We start from the raw sequence: 21,240 nt of genomic DNA, 5'->3' as shown, positions 1-21,240 counted from the left end.
ACTGGAAGGAGGGAGTAACAGGCCTTCGCACTGTACACACTGTACTTATAAATCAGCTATTATCTTTTCAACTGTACTCCTTTAAACTCTGTCCAAATTCTTTCTATCAGTCTTCAATCAGTCTCCTCTCCCCATGAGCCTTGAAAAGCCTCTCAAGTCTCTTAGTCAAACATCCAAATTCAAAGTTTCTCTGAGAATGTCCAAAACCGAATACAATCCAAACTTCAGGAGGAAAGCAAGGGAAGTAACTCACGTTTCATAATCTCTTAAATTTTCATAGTCCTTAATTAGGTGTTATATTTCTTAATCAATTCTCTGTGATGGTCTGGAGGAGGCAGAAATTCAGCGTCCATCATCCATTCAAACTAGCTCCGTCCCCAGCAAGTTGCAGTAATAAAGATACTGAACTGATACTATGAGAACCATGTTCAGGTGTGTCCTTAGCTCTGGAGACTCACTGTCAACCCAATTAACAGGCCTCATAGGCACTAACTCCAGCACTTCTGCCTTTCTGTTAGCTACCAATCAGCTGTTTAGTATGCCAGGTATTTCTTTGTAGCCTATTATTTTTAATATTTTTAAATTTTTTTATCAGTGTTGATCTTTTCTCTTTTTTCCATACATAATCATTAACTACATAATTTATTTGACCAACTAGTCTTTTTTCTCTTCTAGCAAATAACCTACTTCCTCTGTTGAATGCATCCTAGTAGGTCCAAATTAAACTCATCCAGAATAAAGACTACATCCAACATGCAATAAATGATCATGAAAATGGACCATCCTGTTGGTAAACGCTTCTTTTCAGTGAGGCAAGCTCTACAGGAATCTTGCCTCATCCCAGGATTCAAAAGAAAGTTCAGATGTAAGCAATCAGCTTAGGCAATCCTTCCTTTGTGCATTAAATACAAAAACAAACCTTCAAATTTATTAGAATTAAATTTCTTAAGCTTCACCCTGCTCCATACTTTTCCTTTTCCCTTGGTTTTGAGGTCAACACTGAGGAACAGTGGAACAATAAATATTAGGGACCAGCACAGTAGTGGGGAGGCTTGCCCAGTTCTTAAATTTATTTTAGCAGTGTGAAACTATAAAGGAATATTGATTTATGTAACTGGCTTTGAAGTATTCTGGGCTGCTCTTGCTTACTCTGAGCTACTGCTGCTACAGAATAAAGATATAGTCCTGCACAGAATAAAGATATAGTCCTGCAAGCATAGTTTTAGAGTTTTTACTTTATTTCTTGGTTCTTTAATAATTTTTCCTAAGAATCAGAAATCAATATATTATCCCCATTGTGTCTCTTAGAAAAAAAGTAAAGCTGGAAACCTTTCCACGTGAAAAATCAAGATTGCTCTCTGTCTCTGTCTGTCTGTCTCTCTCTCTCACACACACAAGACACACATTGAGTTTGAGCCAAGAATAGTTGGGCTTTTGTTTTCAAGTCTGATTATTCACGAAGGAAAATGATGAAAAGTTAACAAGAATAATAAAATCCTCCTCCTACTTCCCTTTATGTTACAGCATTTTGTTGATTAATTGGTGCTGTCAACTTGTACTCAGCCAGCTGTTATAAAATTGTCTGAGTACTGTGCCAACTCATTTACCCTGTGCACAGAAAGGCACCCATTATGATAAATTGTGATGCTATCAGGAATGTCTTGGCCACCTGCTTCACCTAAGCCACAAAAGTTTAGCTTACCTGAGCGCCTGGAATTATCTAAACGCCAGCTAAGGGGAGAAACACAGCAGTTTGTTCAAGACAGATAATGTTAAAGCGAATACAGTTGCATTGATCAAAAGGTTTTCTAAGAACATAGAGGAATGAAAAAAGCAAACAGAACGTAAAAAGGAAGAGAAGAGTGGCAGGTTTGGCCAGAGGGCGGGGAAATGAAAGTCAAGAAAAGGACATTCCTCCGGCTGCCCTCTTTGAAGGCCCGAGCGCTGGGAGGACACCGTGGCTCGGTCCTAGCAGTGCTTGCCGGTAACATCAGGCTGCACTATCTTTCCTGGAGCGTCCGGGTATATCTCCTCCTCCTCCTCCTCCTCCTCCGCCTCCTCGAACCAGGCTGGGGAGGAGGGACGCAGAAGCAAGAAAACCAAACGGCACTCCGAGCTGAATTGTTGGTGGCGGCGGCTGCTTATATGTCAGCGGAGGAAGTGGGAGGAGCAGAAGGGTTGAATTTTGTGCGAGTGAGATGCTTGGTAGCCCAAGTTCCCGCTCAGGACTTAATACAGTAGAGTGAACGTCGTTTCTGCACGGGAGGGAGTGCCGAATAAAAGATCTGATCGAGGCTGCTCGTAAAGGGCCTCATGCACGCTGTATTTGGCTCAGACTGTCGGCTGCGTTGCCTCGTGCTGCCGAAAGATTCGAGATGGAGCGTAGTGCCTTGCGGTTGGTCCAACTTTTCCTCTTTGTGGCATGGGGTAAGTACCTAACGCTACGGTTCCCGAGTTATATCTATCACATTGTCCAGGAGACACTTGAAAGGGGCATTTGGCCACGCTCGTGAATACGCTCAAGGTACGCTTTAACGGCATGGTTTGCTTTGCAGTAAGTCCTTTAGGAGGAAAAAAGAAAAACAAAAAAGCCAGAGTTTGTCAGATAACTCATTTTGCTTCTCTATAGACTGATTATAACTGAAATAATAAATCAATAATATAGCTAAAAGTTTGATATTTTTCAGGAGCAGAAAAAAAAGATTTTGAGGGAGAGACAATCACTCTCCTAGCTTCTTGCTTGAAGCTCCTATTGGCAATGTTTATACAGGGCCACAAACCCATTTCTCAAAATACTAGATGATTTGAAGGTTGATAAGCTCAGTGCAGTTTTCCTCAGTCTGAAGAGGACCATCTACTTTTTTTATACCCTTCATACAATGATTGATCTTGGCCTCCGTTGAAGAACAATCCGTAAATCTCATGAATTTTCCCAAACCAGAGGTGTGAATTACCTTTGATGAGTAAGGACCCCATTTTAAATTCTTTCAGGACCTGAGAGCTGCAAAATGAATTTGGTCTCATTATATGTGTTTCTTTGCTCAGTTTATTTTGGTTTTCTTGGTTCCTTTTAAACATAATTTGTTTTTTTTAGGGTCTGCAGTCTTTTGAATGTGTTTCTTATTTAAAATGGCACTAAATGTTGTATTCAGTGTTTAACATTTGTGGTTGTAGCTGCTCCAAAGGCTGCAAAAGAGGAATTTGGGCCCATATACAGCTCTTAGGACCACAGATTTCCTATCTTGCCCAAAGAGATACAACAGAATCACTTCACGTATTGTGGAAAGAAAAGATAAACTTTGTTTTGCCCCACTTTGTACACTCCCCAGCAATTTTCTTAGCAAATAAGATTTCAATCTACTTCATCACATGAAGTGATGGTACAAGTAGCACATTATTTTTAAGTGTAACTGATTTAAATACATATTACAGTGAAGCCATATCTGTTATACACTGCTACATACTGTATTGTTTGGCTCAATGAGATGGGTGTAAATCCAGCTGTTACCTGACCCAGTAGTATATCTGCATTGGAATATTGTTTGTGTGTATGTGAGAGAGAGATGATAACATTTCATTTCATAATAACTGATAAAAACTAGTAAAATATTTTGTTCAACAAGAAATATTTTAAGTGTGAAAGAAGGGATTTTTAAAAAAACCTCAATTCTCCCTTTTCTTTGCGAGAACAAACATCTGTTGCAAAAGCAGGGCTTTTTTCTGATAGAACGCTCAGAATGGAGTTCCAGCACCTTTTTTGGATGGAACCTTGTAGGGTAGGCAAGGTGGGTTGTATGACGTGTGAGTTCCGGCACCTTTTTCTTTTACAAAAAAAGCATTGTGCAAAAGCAACAATAGTTTCCAGGCAAAGGAGACTTTGCTCAGTCCATGTTTTCCCCTCTTCTTATCTTCACCCTTCCCCATTATTAGTTCCAGTGAGAGAGATTTCTTTTTACCTAAAGACTCAGTAATGATGTAACTATCATGGAATGGACTTCTTTACCATATAGCAGATGTTGAACAAGGCAATTCTGGAATATAATGAAATGAAAGATGAATTTAAATAAACTTACAGATACTAGGATACATCTATAATAGTAGATGTAGGTACTGAAGAACATAATCATCAATTTTCTTTTTTAAAAATATATGTGATATGGAAATGTCATCTAAAATATCTAAAGCCATAGGAAACTGCCTACAATATGGTATTTAAGACTAAGGTCACAAAGTAGTAGAGTTTGGGTAATTGCAGACAACACATATGTATACCTGTCTTTTGTGTCCTGATTAATACACACTGGAGGACCTTATGGCAGCACGACAGAATGGAATTAATATGTTAGTTGGATGAGATCCGTCTTATACATATTTTAATCTTGTATTTTAAATTTTAAATTTTATGTCATATAGTATGCCTTATTTTAATTGTGATTTTTCTGACACAAATAAAATAAAACCCATGTCAGAAAAATCACAATTAAAATAAGGCATACTATATGACATAAAATTTAAAATATAAAAGTACAGATGGATTATATGTATGTCAATGCTGCAAACATTAACATGTTTTTGCACTGACAATATAAGAGGCAGCCTTTTGCTTTAACTGTTTGGCTTTGAATCACTAAAGCACGGGAGGAATTCAACCCGGATGTTTTGAGAAGATAAGGGATAGCGAGCTTCAGAAGGGAAGTGAAACTTTGTGTGTTAAACTAATTGGTGAATGTGATTCATGACGTGTATGATATGATGTGTCAAGGGGAGGAGAATTCAGATTCTGGCATCCATCCATGAGTGCCGATGCTTTGTTCTCATTATTATAGACTTTTTAGAATAAACAATCATGCAGTGTTCTTTGATCTGTCTCATTAGTCGGAACCATGACAATATCATTATGAAAATACTGAGAAAAAAGTTACCTTTTCAGGAAAGTTATTGGCTATGTTAGAATGGGGTTTAGGATATTTAGGCACCGACCATTGGCCACTCCCACTTTGCCCCTAGCCACCTGCCTCAGCCAATGAACAGCCATCTTTCCTCTTCTGCTGGGCCTCACTTGATGATTCTCAATAGCCAATGGCCCCCTAGCCCTCTAACCCTTGCCTTCATCCTGACCCATTCCCCTAGGCACCTGGCCTTTCACTGCATGGGACAAGAAGTCGCCTGTAAGGACCCACCTCAGCTAACCACCCAAGAAAGCAGAACTCCTGAAACAGGCATTTTCTCAAAAGGAACTTTCATTAGGCGTTAGTGACAGTAGAGAAGTCAAAGTGAGATCTGGGGAAAATCCCGCTCAAACGGTATAATTAAACAAGCAATCTTCCTTCTCCCACCAAAGTCATAGTGTCCATTTGAAATCCAGCCAATCCACAGATGGCACAATGTTTGGGTAACTGGCACAGTTGGCATGCATCTCAGGGTTTCCTGAAAGTTTTCATCGCTTCAAGATTCTTATGATCAGTCCATACTTGAAATGGTATTTTACTCCATTCCAGGAAGTGCCTCCAAGTGAGGTGACCCCATTGTATTGCATAGGACTCCTTCTCCCAAGCTGCTCACTTACACTAGAGGTGTAAGCACAAGGTTGCAACTGTCCTTTATTTCTCTATAGTAAAACCCCTCCGACAGCCACATCGCTGGCATCAGCTTGGATTATACAGTTGCAAGAAAAAGTATGTGAACCCTTTGGGATTACGTGGAGTTTTGCATGAATTGGCCATAAAATGCGCTCTAAATGTCATGTAAGTCACAACAATAGAAAAACACAGTCTGCTTAAAATAATACTACACAAACATTAGCTGTTGTCATGTTTTAATTGAACATAATATGGAAACATTCACAGTGCAGAGTGGAAAAAGTATGTGAACCTTTGGACTTAATAACTGGTTGACCCTCCTTTGGCAGCAATAACCTCAACCAAATGTTTCATGTAGTTGCAGATCAGACCTGCACAACGATCTGGAGTAATTTTGGACCACTCCTCTTCACAAAACTGTTTCAGTGTAGCAATATTCTTGGGATGTCTGATGTGAATCGCTCTCTTAAGGTCATGCCACGGCATTTCAATCGGGTTGAGGTCAGGACTCTGACTGGGCCACTCCAGAAGGCGTATTTTGTTCTGTTGAAGCCATTGTTTTGTTAAATTACTTGTATGCTTTGGGTCATTGTCCTGTTGTATCACCCATCCTCTGCGGAGCTTTAGTTGGCGGACAGATGGTCGTACATTTTCCTGCAAAATGTCCTCAAGGAGGAACGCGCGGATCTGGGCATGCATTACGGAAACCTGGTTGGGCTCAGAGGAAGGAGTCCCTCTGATTGAGTTATGCCCCCCAGGTTTCCGTGTGCTACACCAGCCACGGGCTCAGGGTAGGGGCGGTGGGGTGGCGGTGGTTATCAGGGAGACTTTATGTCCGCGGGAGACCACCATTGTCCAGATTGGTGGGAGTGAGTCCCTCCTCCTGAGATGTGGTTCTCGGGTTCAGATGGGCTTGTTGCTTACATACCTGGTGCCCAGCTGTGTGGCAACAACTCTGCCCGAGCTGCTCGACACCCTCTCAGGGTTGGCGGTGGAGTTCCCCAGACTCATAGTGCTGGGTGACTTCAACCTACCTTCCCTGGGAGGGTCATCGGAACTAGCCCGGGAGTTCATAGCCTCCATGATGACTATGGACCTGACCCAGGTAATTCAAGGCCCAACTCATGTGGGGGGTCACACTCTCGACCTGGTGTTCCTGTCTGGACAATGGTTGGATGATTTGGGAGGTGGTTTACCGGTTGCTACTCCCCTGTCATGGTCCGACCATCATCTCCTGCGACTGGTCTTCCGTTATGCCACCCCCCCCGCTGCTGGGCGGCGGAACCAACTAGATGGTTCTGCCCCAGGCGCCTAATGGACCCTGAACGGTTCCAGATGGCGCTTGGGTCTATACCTATCGCCCTCACTCACAGCCCAGCTGATGTCTTGGTGGATGCCTGGGAAATGGTGGCCACTGAAGCACTCAACTGTGTTGTACCCTTGCGACCTCTGACCCGATGCAGATCCCGTTGGGCTCCATGGTTTTCTGTGGAGCTCCGGGAGATGAAATGTCGGAGATGGGGTCTAGAGAGCAGTTGGAGGTCCAGCCGTTCCGAATCTGACCGATTGCGGTTAAGAACCTTTATAAGGTCTTATCTTACTGCGATGAGGACGGCGAGGGCTAACTACTTCGCCGCCCTCATCGCATCTGCAGATAATCGCCCGGCCGCCTTGTTTAGGGTGACTCGCTCCCTTCTTAACCAGGAGATGAGAGAGGATCCCTTACAGGGACGGGCCGAGGAGTTTAGTCATCATCTGACTGACAAAATTGCTCAGATCCGGGCCGGTTTGGACTCTGACTGGCTGGAGTCTGACGTGGAGGAATCGGACGATCTTGAGCATGTTATCTGGACTGAGTTCGATCCTGTTTCCCCTGATGATGTGGACAAGATCATGGGGAGGCTGAGCTCCACCACTTGTTTGTTGGATCCGTGCCCCTCCTGGCTGGTTTATGCGGCTCGGGAGGGGACACGAGACTGGTTCCAGGCAGTAATAACTGCTTCTTTGAAGGAGGGTGTCTTCCCCGCCGCCTTGAAGGAGGCGGTGGTGAGACCACTCCTCAAAAAGCCTGTCCTGGACCCAGCTGTTTTAAATAACTATCGTCCAGTCTCCAACCTTCGCTTTTTGACGAAGGTTGTTGAGAGTGTGGTGGCACAACAGCTTCCTCTGTTCCTGGAGGAAACTGATTATCTGGACCCGTACCAATCGGGTTTCAGGCCCGGGCACAGCACGGAGACGGCACTGGTCGCGCTGGTGAATGATTTTTGGCGGGCTCGGGACGGGTTGCTCCTCTGTCCTAGTCCTATTATATCTCTCAGCGGCTTTCGATACCATCGACCATGGTATCCTACTGCGACGTCTCAGGGGGCTGGGAGTGGGAGGCACCGTTTTACGGTGGTTCTCCTCCTATCTCCTGGGCCGCTCGCAGTCGGTGTTGACGGGAGGGCAGAGATCCACCCCAAGGCCTCTTGCTTGTGGAGTCCCTCAGGGGTCGGTTCTCTCGCCCCTCCTGTTCAACATCTATATGAAGCCGCTGGGCGAGGTCATTCGTGGTTTCGGGGTGGGGTATCATCAGTACGCTGATGATACCCAACTTTTTTTCCCCACCCTGAACCAACCCAGCGATGCCCTCGCCATGATGTCCCGTTGCCTGGAGGCGGTCCAGGTCTGGATGGGAAGAAACAGGCTTCGTCTCAATCCTGCCAAGACTGAGTGGCTTTGCATACCGGCATCTAGGGCTAACCAAACTATTCCACCTTTAATGATGGGGGGTGAGGTGTTACCCCCCCATTGATAGGGCTCGCAACTTAGGCGTCCTCCTGGACTCACGGCTCAATTTTGAAGATCATATATGAACCGTGACCAGGGGAGCTTTTGCCCAGGTTCCCCTGGTGTGCCAGTTGCGACCCTACCTGGACTGAGATGCCCTACGCACAGTCACTCATGCGCTCGTGACCTCCTGTTTAGACTACTGCAATGCTCTCTACATGGGGCTGCCCTTGAGGACCATTCGGAGACTACAACTGGTGCAGAATGCGGCCGCGCGAGTTGTGATGGGGGTCTCCCGATACTCCCATGTAACACCTCTACTCCGTGAGCTGCATTGGCTTCCGGTTGCTCTCCGGGTGAGATTCAAAGTGCTGGTGATGACCTATAAAGCCCTAAATGGCTTGGGTCCGGGATATTTGAGGGAACACCTGCTGCCAGCATCATGTTCCCTTCGTCCAGTGCGCTCGCAGAGGGAGGGTCTTCTCAGGGTGCCGCCTGTAAAAGATTGCCGGCGGATAACACCCAGAGAGAGGGCCTTTTCTGTGGGTTCGCATGCCCTCTGGAACCAGCTGCCCGTGGAGCTCAGGACTGCCCCTGACCTACGCTCATTCCGCCGGGACCTGAAGACTTGGCTCTTTGAGCTCTCTGACCCAGGCTGAGAATTTTAACTGGGGTTTTATTTTCAGGGATAATTTAATCTTTTAATTCTCTTTTAACTTTGTATTTTATATTGATGTGATTTTAAAATGCCCTGTAAACCGCCCTGAGTCCTTCGGGAAAGGGCGGTATATAAATCTAATCTAATCTAATCTTATCTAATCTAATCTAATCTAATCTAATCTAATCAACTCTGGAATTCATTTTCCCATCAATGACAACAATCCGTCCAGGCCCTGAGGCAGCAAAGCAGCCCCAAACCATGATGCTCCCTCCGCCATGTTTTACAGTGGGGATGAGGTTTTGATTTTTGTCTACACATAGTGTTGTGTGTTTTTCCCAAACAACTCAATTTTGGTTTCATCTGTCCACAGTATATTTTGCCAGTAGTGCTGTGGAACATCCAGGTGCTCTTTTGCAAACTTCAAACGTGCTACAATATTTTTTTTGGACAGCAATGGCTTCCTCCGTGGTGTCCTCCCATGTGCTCCATTCTTGTTTAATGTTTTCCTTATTATAGATGTGTCAACAAAAATATTAGCATGTGCCAGAGATTTCTGTAGGTCTTTAGCGGACACTCTAGAATTCTTCTTTACCTCATTAAGCATTATGCGCTGTGCTCTTGCAGTCATTTTTACAGGACGACCACACCTAGGGAGAGTAGCAACAGTGCTAAACTTTCTCCATTTGTAGACAGTCGGTCTTACCGTGGATACTTGAACATCAAGGCTTTTGGAGATACTTTTGTAACCCTTTCCAGCTTCATGCAAGTCAACAATTCTTGATCGTAGGTCTTCTGAGAGCTCTTTTCTGCAAGGCATGGTTCACATCAGACAGTGCTTCTTGAGACCAGTAAACCCAAAACAGGTGTGTGTTTTTAAAGGGCAGGACAGCTGTCAGCAACACATCCAATATCATCACACTGATTGGAGTCAAGGTTGGCTCACTCCTGGCTCCAATTAGCTCTTGGAGAAGTCATTAGGCTAGGGGTTCACATACTTTTTCCACCCTGCACTGTGACTGTTTACATGTTATGTTCAATTAAAACATGACAACAACTAATGTTTGTGTAGTATTATTTTAAGCAGACTGTTTTTCTATTGTTGTGACTTCCATGACGTTTAGAGTGCATTTTATGGCCAATTCATGCAAAACTCCACGTAATCCCAAAGGGTTCACATACTTTTTCTTGCAACTGTAAATGGTTGTTCTGGGTCCGGATATTTCAAAACCGGCTCTACAGAAAAAGTATTTTTAGTTTTTCAAAAGCTGCTTGACACTCTCCTGTCCATTTTAATGGTTGACTGGGCTTACCCAGTCGGCTTTTTAACAAGTCTGTGATTGGGAGGGCAATCTGTGCAAAAGACGGGATGAATTGTCAGCATGCTTTGACAGATGCTGGGAAGCAGTAGTGAAGTGATTTTTAAATCCAAGTACCTCTTTCTTTTCCTTCTCCATACTGGATTTATAACTAGATCTTTTTCTCAATGGCCTCCAAAGTCTTTCCAGACAATTTGCTTTGGAGAAAAACAAAACAAAACAGGGAGCAATCAGTATTCTGCAGGTATCCAGGAATGGAAGGAAACCTTGCTTTAGGACAAGATCAGGGATGCAAAACCCTGGAGCAAAGCTAGAGGGCACACAGCAGTGACTTCCTTCCATAGCAGTTTGCTGAGATATAGAGAGCCTCTGAATTCTTTCTGGGTAGAAAATTAGACCAAAGCCTGCCCTGCCTGCCTCAGGCTTTGCTGTCCCTCAGTTTCACAGGTGCCACATGGATCCCCAAATAGAGCAGGAGTGATTTGCCCCATTGTAAAAATAGGAAAGATCTCCTAACAGAGATGCTCCCACTATCACTTATGCATGCTGCCACCGCCAGTTACCCACAGCCTCTGTGATTGCCCCCCCACAGCCCCTGTGATTGTTTCTGCAAGCCATCTCCATTGCCGCCAGTTGTCCAGCAAACCCCCACAGCTGCCGTGATTGCTTCTGTATTGATCTGCAAGAACTCAATGGATTTGAAATGGGTCGTATTCTTCATTCTACAAATAAGTGTATTAACATTGTTAATCATATAAGTGAAGAAATGAGGAAAACTGTGGTTAAAGAAATTGTTCAATCCAATAAAAAAATTTCATTGATAATTCATGAATCAACCACAACTAGCAAAAAAACTACCCTCATAGTATATGTTCGATGCTGTATAGAAGGTGTTGGAATGAATTCACTGATAAATTTGTTTTTGGACTTGGTAGACCTTGAAAAATAATGGCAGAAGGAGTATTTGATTTGTTACTCCAATGTCTTCACTCTTATGGGATGACAAAAGATTATTTAAAAATATATTTGGTTTCTCTGGCGTGCGATGGTGCTGCTGTGATGATGGGTATAAAAGTGGAGTGAAAAAATTGCTGTCAGAACGTTTTCTTTGCTTTTGTGGAGTTTTACTTCACGAAAAAGATTCAAGAAAGGATCCTCCCATTGACCCAAGTACAATTTATACAGAATTGAAAGTCAATCAAAAAAAGATTGCTTGATAGCAAAGACGATGAGTTGGCGTATTGGTCTCGCTTACTTGATCAAAAACATTGGCCTGAAGATGTTAATACTCAACTGACATTTGGAGAAGTGGAAATTAGAAACTTGTCAATCACATTACATCTAAATGAAAGAGAAATGATTCATGGATTCCGTGAATACATTCTTGAAAAGACATATCCAGAAAAACTTTGCATTTGATATGGACTATGAATACCATTCCCATTTCTTCAAGTGAATGTGAACGTGGCTTTTTGCAGATGAATCTAATTGCCATCCCAACAAGAGCTTCATTGAAGACTAAGACAATTTCAGCACTTTTGTTCATCAAACTTGTTGGACCACCTCTGAGACGTTTTGATCCTTCAAAGTATGTTGATCTGTGGTTACTCAGATGACATTGTTCTGTCCCAGCCCACGTGAGTCCTTGCTATGCTCACAAGGAGAAACCCCTCTTCCAATCAAGCAGGCAGGAACCGCAGGAAAAAACCAAAACCCCTTTTATTATTCACAGACCTGAGTCAGTGTCCAAGGCAAACAAACACAGTTCACAGAAACTCGATCTTCAACATGAATGGTTGTCTTCGGCAACCAGCACCTCCCACACCTTCCCTTTTATTATGCAGCCAAGGCATGACTTTGCTAATGCCAGCTCCTTTGCCTTTGGAGCTGCCCTAGTGCATTCCTCTGTCCTGCTCTCTTTTCTTTCTGGCTTTTACGAGCATCCTGGATATCACCCAGCTGTGAATCATCTCTGTCCCACTCAGACTCCCAGCACAACTGTGTCTCAGCCTGAGCGCAAGTAGAGGGGCCAGGCTTCCAGAGGAAAAAGGAGGAACCTGCCCCACTTTACATCAGGGAGGACTGTGTGGAGAGAATTTCCTCCTTTAAATTTCTGGGAGTCTACCTCTGTGAAGATCTGACCTGGAAAGTTAATACAACCCAGGTGGCCAGAAAGGCCCAACAAAGACTTCACTTTCTCAGGATCTTACGGAAGAACAGGGTAGAACAACAGCTTATGGCCCTCTTTTACCAGTCTACTGTAGAGAGCGTCCTCTCGTATGGTATTGTGGTTTGGTATGGTGGTCTGACAGCCGCGGATAGGAAAGTATTACAGAGGGTGGTGAGCACAGCACTGTAGAGAGCGTCCTCTCGTATGGTATTGTGGTTTGGTATGGTGGTCTGACAGCCGTGGATAGGAAAGTATTACAGAGGGTGGTGAGCACAGCACAAGACACTGTGGACTGTCCCCTGACACCACTGGATGACACTGCCAGGGCTCGCTGCCTTGGAAGAGTGAGGAAAATTCTCAGGGACTACTCATACCCTGGACGGTATCTCTTTACTCTCCTACCATTGGGTAGGAGTTATAGGAGTATAGCCAGCCGTACTAACAGGCTGAAGAACAGTTTTTATCCATGGCTTTTGAATGGAAAATAATAATGTAATGTAATGTAATGTAATGTAATGTAATGTAATGTAATGTAATGTAATGTAATAATATAATATAATATAATATAATATAATATAATATAATATAATATAATATAATATAATATAATATAATATAATATAATATAATAATATAATAAATTTAATAATATATAATATAATATAATATAATATAATATAATATAATATAATATAATATAATTAATATAATATAATATTATAATAATATTATAATAAATATAGTATAGTATAGTATAGTGTAATGTAATGTAATGTAATGGAGGTGTGCTGCAAGTTGTTAAACACGAACTCAGCTACCGTAAGATAGTCTGCCCAATCGTTCTGCTGCTGATTTACATAACAGCACAGGTATTGCTCAAGAATCCTTAGCCCCACCGTCAGTTTGAGAATGATGCGCTGACGATAGGCAGATTTTTACATCCAGAACCTTCATCAACACCTTTCAGAAACGGGCCATAAATTGGGCCCCTCTATCTGACATGACCTTATCAGGGTGGCTGTGCAGCCGGAAAACCTGCTGGATGAACATGCAATTGGTGGCGCAAGCTGATGGCAAGCCACAGCAAGGAATGAAATGCACCATCTTGGTCAGCATGTTCACCACCATGAACACCATTGTGAAGCCAGAAGATGGAGGCAATTCCGTCAGGAAGTCCATGGACACAGCCCCCCAGGGTCTTTTGGGCATCGGGAAGGGCTGAAGTAGATTGGATGGGGCCCCCATCGCTGACATTGCCTGCCTACACTGGATACAAGACGTGACGTAGGCTTGGATGTCATGTAGGGACTCGGGGGCCCCAACTCCTCCTTTCTCTAAGCCACCCATGCATCATGCTGTTGGGCCTCCCGAATCCGAGCCTGTATATCTTATCGGCTCCCAGTCTGCAGAGAAAGACTCAACCGCGAGAATTGTCCTGGGCAGAAGCTTGTCTTCTGCACGGGACTATTCTGGCTTCTTTGACAGAACATCCATTCTTTGGTTGCGATTGCTGGGGATGTAGGTAACACGGAAATTGAACCTTGAGAAGAAGATAGATCACCGAATCTGTCGTTAGTTCAATTTTTGGATGGTCTGCAAGCTTTCCAAATTCTTATGGTCCGTCCAGACTTCAACTTGATGCTGCGCCCCTTCCAGATGATGCCTCCAGGCCTTGAACGCCACTTTGATGGTCAGTAGCTCCTCCGAGATGGTGTAGTTGCGCTCAGCCGGGTTCAGTTTCCGTGAGTAGTATACGCAAGGGAAGAGGGCACCACCGGGCATTGTAGCCTGGAGTAACACTGCTCCAGTGGCAATGTCAGAGGCATCTGCCTCCACAACAAATGGCCGTTGCGGGTCAGGATGTTTCAAGATGGGGTCCTTCATGAAGGCTTCCTTTAAAGCCTGGAAAGCCTGCTATTCTGGGGTGTCCCACTGAAACAGGGTCTTTTTCTGCAGGAGGAGAGTGAGGGGTGCAGTCATGGAAGCAAAACCAGGCATGAAAGTTCGATAGTAGTTGGTGAACCCAAGGAGTCGCTGGACATCTTTAACACGACATGGGGGTTGCCAACTATGCAGAGACTTGACCTTGCTCGGCTCCATACCGATGCCCTCAGGAGAAATGCAGTGACCCAGGAAATCAATGGCCATTTGATAGAACTGGCACTTCTCCAGTTTGGCATACAAACAATGATCTTGGAGCTGCCGCAGGACCTGACGGAGATGCTGGTGGTGTGCATTTAACAAATTTTGGGCTTAATTATGGTCATAAGTTGAGGATTACCTGTATATTAATTCAAAGATTTTATAGTTTCTTTAACAAAAGAAAGCAAAGATTGAAAGTTGCCAAAAAACAGTAAATAAGACTCAGAAAAGATAGCAAGACCTCAAATATTTCTCTTTAACTTATTGGCTGCCAATCTATTTAGTGGCAGCAATGGATTAAGAAGAGCCAGTTTGGTGTAAGGCACAAAGCTAGCTAGGTGACCTTGGGCTATTTTTTCTCAGTCCTAGAAAGCAGGCAGTTGCACTTCTAAACTTGCCAAGAAAACTACAAGGACTTGTCCAGGCAGTTTCCAGGAGACAACACTGACTTGAAGATGCACATATTCACACACACACACACACACACACACACACACACACACACACACACACACAGATTATGTAGATATAAACTATCCACAATTCCTGATGTACTAAGTTCATTAGTGAAAAAATAGGTTTGCTGCTATAGTTGCCAAAAGAATGGAATTTCTTCCAATCCTGTTGTTAAATCTGTATACTGTCTTCCATGGAAAGAAATGACTGATATCTTCATTGGCTGCTTTTTTACTTTCTTTTTCTGAAGCCCACTTTTTTAAAAAAATTCCATTTATATCCCGCCCTTCTCCGAAGACTCAGGGCGGCTTACAAGCTTAGCAGTAGCCTTCATTCTATGTATATGCCTGCTTATTAGGGCTTTCACACACACACCCAAGCGGCATTATTACAAAGTCAGCTTAATTGTCCCCAACAATCTGGGTCCTCATTTTACCTACCTCGGAAGGATGGAAGGCTGAGTCAACCTTGAGCCTGGTAGGATGCGAACCTGCACTAATTACAGACAGCTGGTGTTACTTAAGGAGGCATTAGCCCACTGCTCCACCAAGGCTCTTGCAAGGTGAACACAAAATTAATACTTTAAGACAGGCATGTCAAACTCGCAACATCATCGGACTTTTTCCCCATTACCGGCAATGGGGTGGCCGCAGTTTTGGTGTGATGCATCCAGCCCGTAGGCTGGCAGTTTGACATGCCCGCTTTAAGAAATAGTCTTAACAAGAACACTTGGTTTTTAAATTATATGAATTGTCAAGAATAATATTAATTAGTGTTTCTTTTTGAAAGCACCCATGACCATTTTTTTTAGAAAAGAAGTCTGCACATTCTAGGAGTTCTTTGATTTGATTCTTTGATTAAGATTACTATTTTTAATGCATTTCTTGTTATTTCTACTATTAAAAATATGTTACTTTTCTGCACAAAGAATATCTAAGAAATACCGTGATAACAGTACATAAATACAATATAAACAAACAGTAATTAAATCAAATGAAGAAGTATCTCATATACATCAATTAAGAAAGCAGGCCAAAAGCCTTATCTAATTAAAATATATATTTTCTTATTCTTAAAGAGTTTCTAGAAAAGAATTCAAACCCTTAGAGTTATAAATGTTGAAAATGCCCATTCCAGGTCCTTGCCCGATGTACTTCAGAAAACAGAGCTCACTTTAGAATCCTAACAAATTTATTGACATGGGAGAAGACAGTCTTTAACTTGATCCCTAGTGGTTCAGATTTTATATATCATATGGTATCTTAATCAGTGCTTGAATTGTGTTTTAAAATAGATTGGATGCCAGTGAAGTTGTTACAACATGAAAGGTGCACAGTGCTTGAAAGGCAGCAATTTTCAAATGTTCTTTAGAAGTCCTATGTGGTGTAAGGTCACTAGCCCCTGATCAAACCTGAAACACCCCAAAAATCAATCAGGAAACACAGGTGGAGGCTTCTTAAAGGAACAGTGTTTTATTCGATTGAGTGAAGTAGCTGGGTGGAACACAGTTATGTTCAGAAGTGCCATACCTTAGAAAGTTAATGGCATCACTTTATAAACTTTGTTAACCAATCAACATTCGACAATAAGAGTTATTGCTATATAAGGAAATAAATAGATCATTCCTGTACACTCCCTTGTTCCCACCTCAGTAAATCCGTGTACGTATTTCCCTCACGTGAAATTTGTCCCTGATGTAAATGCTGATTACAGAAGCGAGACAGCAGTAGTTAAGCTAAACAGTTTGTTTCTAGTTCCAGTTACAAAACTCTATAATAGAATACGTAATTTAAAATTAGTGTCTAGGTTCATATATTGCACCAAACTACATTTTGATTTGTTTGGTCTTAGTTTAAAATATTACATGATTCCAGCCACTCTGGTTATAATCCATGGTTTAATAAAATGTGAACTGATACAATTATAGTTTATTAGGAAACTGGTTACAGACTCCAAAATTTAATGCAATATGTAAACCCATCCAGATGACCTATCCAAGTTAATATATGCTTAGGATGAGGTGATAAGTAGCACAGCTTCCCTAGATACTTTATATTTAATTTGTTACTTACATAATGTGAATGCTATATTCAATATAGTTTTGAGTAAAATCAGATTATTTTCAAAGTTAATTATTTAATTAAAAATCGAGAATCAAATAATATGTAAAACTGAATTTCATGTTGCTTTTCTTTGAGGTTTTATATTTAGAAAGAACATGAACAAGAAGCTACCATATATGAATCAGATTCTTGTTTTGCAAGTTATTTCTTAACCTCTCCTTCATCCGCTTTTCACCTGATAAAAGGCATGGGTAGTTTTTAATACATACACACATAAGCTGAAGAACAAAAGGATGATGATTTTGCTCTGAATAATGATCTTAACCTCAGATGGCATTTTCTACAAATGGAGATCCTATTAAGATAGCAGTGGCTAATTATTATCAGTTATGGATCTTCCACAAATGTCTGGGTGTGCCAATGAAATAGGGCATCTTTATATATACTGAGTGTCCCTGTGTCTTGTCCTAATGGCCCATTCCTAGAGGGTTTTTTTTATTGTTGGGAGACATCTTTGATCAGCCTAAACATTTCAATAGAGTTGTTTGGAATCCTGTATATTCTTCTTTTTTCATCTCCTGTAATTTTTATCAGAGTTTTTTATGTTTACCTTTCTCTTCTACAGTTTCTCGTAGAATAGAACTCACTGCAATGATTTTTTTTAATTTTTAGTAAATTTTATTAAATGTACATTTAAAAACAAAAGTGGACATGATTCAACTTCCCTAGCTACAACACTACTACTAGTATTACCTTATGTTACAGAAAGAAATAGCAAAAACTTAAAATACATTCTATGACAGGACAGAATATAACTGTACATATAACATCTGTAAATTTTTTAGTAAACTGTCTTTCAGTCATCAGTGTTATATTTACATATCTTTCAGTTGTGTCCTTATATAGGTGCTGATAAGAAATCCTTACATTATCAACCAATCAAACAATAGTCATCTCAGCGATCCTCCTTATCTCTAAACAATTGTACAAATTTTGCCAAATTTCATAATAATCCTTTCAGTCTTATTTTTGATCTCTTTCGGTGCAGGATAAAATTTTATCTATTATTTCTTCTTCAGTGGGTGTTTCCTTTCTTTTCCATTTTTGCGCATATGCCAATCTTGCTGCAGTTAAAATATGCACTAATAAGTAGAAAGATGCTTTGATGAGTTTATCGTTAATAATCCCTAATAAGAAGGTTTCTGGTTTTAAATCAATTTTTTGTAGTAATATTTCTTCCAACCAATTTTTTATCTGCTGCAAAAAATTTTGCGCTTTTGAACATTCCCACCACATATGATAGTAAGTCCCTGGAAGCCTTCTGCATTTCCAGCACGTTGGTGAGATTTTTTTATCTATTTTTACTAACCTTGTAGGGGGAAGGTGCCATCTATAAAACATCTTGTACAGATTCTTTTTATAGGAGGTGGCTAGCATTAACCTCCTATTTCTATCCCATAGTGATTGCCAATTATCTAGGTCTATAGTATAACCAAAATTTTTACTCGAGGTTAACATTGTTTCTTTTACCTGTTCTTCTAACAAATCCTGTTCTAATAAATATTGATATATCTTTTTTATCATTTGATCTTCTGTTCCTAGAAAAATTTTATCTAATTATGTATACTCTAATTTTATCCCTGGTTCTTTTTTGTCTTTTCTGTATCGTGACTGTATTTTTTTTAAAATCCCATTTATATCCCGCCCTTCTCCTAAGACTCAGTGCGGCTTACAATCTAAAGCACGAATCACTGTGCTTAGCAATAGCCTTCATTCTATGTATATGCCTGCTTATTAGGGCTTTCGCCCCCCCCCCCAAGCGGCATTATTACAAAGTCAACTTATTGCCCCCAACAATCTGGGTCCTCATTTTACCTACCTCAGAAGGATGGAAGGCTGAGTCAACCTTGAGCCTGGTGGGACTCGAACCTGCACTAATTGCAGGCAGCTGGTGTTACTTAAGGAGGCATTAGCCCACTGCTCCACCAAGGCTCTTTGTAAGTATTTGTAAGTATGCCCACCATTCCAACTCTATACCATCTTCTGATAATCTTTTTCTTGTTTTCAGGTCTCCATTTTTGTCTAATAGATCTTTATATGTAATTACACTTCCTAAAATTATGAATTTGGGGTGCATGAAAATCTCTAATATGGATAGCCAATTGGGGATTTCTATATAATTATTTTTTTTAGTTTTTATCTACACATCTAATAGTGCCTGTCTAATATGATGATTCTGAAAGTACTGATGAGCACTATATTTTCAATCCCACATTATAGCATGCCACCCAATTTGCATGTCATGACCTTCTAATGCTAGTAGTCTTCTGTTCCTTAAGTGTATCCAATCCTTTATCCATACCGCTATTGCTGCTTGATAATATTTTTCCCAATTCGGGAGGCCAAGCCCTCCTCTTTCCTTTTCATCCTGTAAAATTTTTTTTATTAAAGAGTTTTACAGATACATTTTAAACATAAAAACCCATCCCCCCCACCCCCACTCAATTCTCCCTCCCTCTCCCTCCCCCCGACTTCCCAGAGCAAATACAGGGTATTGACCATAATAGTCTTAAACTATAATATGCAAACTAACTATAATAACACTTTGAGTCCTATCGCACTTTAACTCTCCTTAAAAATAGCTAAATAATAACAAATCTTCTAAATCTAATATTCAAATGCTAAATGAAACTTTTTGGTCCCATATTTATTCTGGATATAATCAATCCATCTTCTCCATTCCAAAATATATCTTTGTTGCGAATGGTCTTTCAAATATGCTGAGATTTTTGCCATTTCTGCCAGGTTCAAAACTTTTAAAGTCCATTCTTCTATAGTAGGCAAATCCTCCTTCTTCCAATATTGCGCTACCAAAAGTCTTGCTGCCGTGATTAAATTCAGCATCAATTTAGTTTCTATAGCAGTAGAGTCAATTGTAATACCCAGCAAAAATAATTGTGGAGAAAATTTCATCTTTTTCTTAAATATCTTCTGCATATTCCACCAAATTTTAATCCAAAAAGCTTTAACTTTTTTACAAGTCCACCATATATGATAATACGTTGCATCATCACAACACCTCCAGCATTTAGGCTGATAATTTGAATACATAGATGCCAACTTCTTAGGATCTAAATGCCATCTATAAAACATCTTATAAAAATTCTCTCTTAAATTTTGTGCCTGTGTAAATTTTACATTTCTGACCCATATTGTTTCCCAAGTATCCATCGTTATTGGTTCTTGAATATTTTGGGCCCATTTTATCATACAATCTTTAATAAGTTCCGTTTCTGAATCTAATTCTATCAATGCATTATATATCCTTCTTATATGTGCAGGACCTTGATCTCTAATTTGTTTAACCAAATTTTCATCTACTATAGAAATACCAATTTTCTGATCCTGTTTCCATCTGGCTTGTAACTGCCCATACTGAAACCAAGTTTGTACTATCTTTTCTTCTTTTAAAATATTAAACGGCTTTAATTGCCACACATTTCTTTCCAATCTAAGAATGATCTTTCTGGATGCTGAAAAAGCGTTTGATCAATTAAATTGGCAATTTTTATTTAAAGTTTTGGAGAAAATGGAGTTTGGTGGCACGTTTTTACGATCTATTAGGGCAATATATCAAAAACAAACAGCTCAAATAATAATCAATGTTAGCTTAACAGAAGCTTGTAAAATTGAAAAGGGTACAAGACAGGGTTGCCCGTTGTCGCCATTATTGTTTGTTTTAACATTGGAAATGTTGATTAAGATACGTGAATCAAAGAAAATAAAGGGAATTAAAATTAAAGATCAAGATTATAGATTGAAAGCGTTTGCGGATGACTTGGTTATTACATTAGGTCAACCAACTCAATCGGTTATAGATTTAATGGAAATAATTTTACAATATGGACAAGTCTCTGGATTTAAGGTAAATAGGCAAAAAACTAAAATATTGTCTAAAAATATGACCAAAGAACAAAAGGAAGTTTTAGAAAAACTAACGGGATTTGAAATAGTTAAAAAGGTCAAATACTTGGGGTTATATCAGCTTCAAATGTGAAATTTCCAATCTAAGAATTTCTTTATA

The 21,240-nt window shown here is 40.9% G+C and overlaps 1 protein-coding gene across 2 annotated transcripts in view; it reads left to right on the top strand.

Moving 5' to 3' along the window:
• Window positions 1-2,158: 2,158 nt before the first annotated feature.
• RAMP3 (receptor activity modifying protein 3) overlaps window positions 2,159-21,240 on the top strand; it is a gene marked incomplete at its 3' end in the record, with an annotated part of 158,748 nt that continues 139,666 nt past the window's right edge. For both annotated transcript variants that reach the window (XM_081344326.1, XM_081344325.1), the window contains exon 1: window positions 2,159-2,427. In XM_081344326.1, coding sequence (XP_081200452.1) covers window positions 2,376-2,427 — 52 coding nt within the window. In that variant the 5' untranslated portion in view covers window positions 2,159-2,375. The remainder of the gene's footprint in view (window positions 2,428-21,240) is intronic.

Source organism: Vipera berus (genome assembly GCF_964194415.1).
Source record: "Vipera berus genome assembly, chromosome: Z".
NCBI lineage: Eukaryota > Metazoa > Chordata > Lepidosauria > Squamata > Viperidae > Vipera > Vipera berus.
This window is presented reverse-complemented; position numbering and strand designations above follow the sequence as displayed.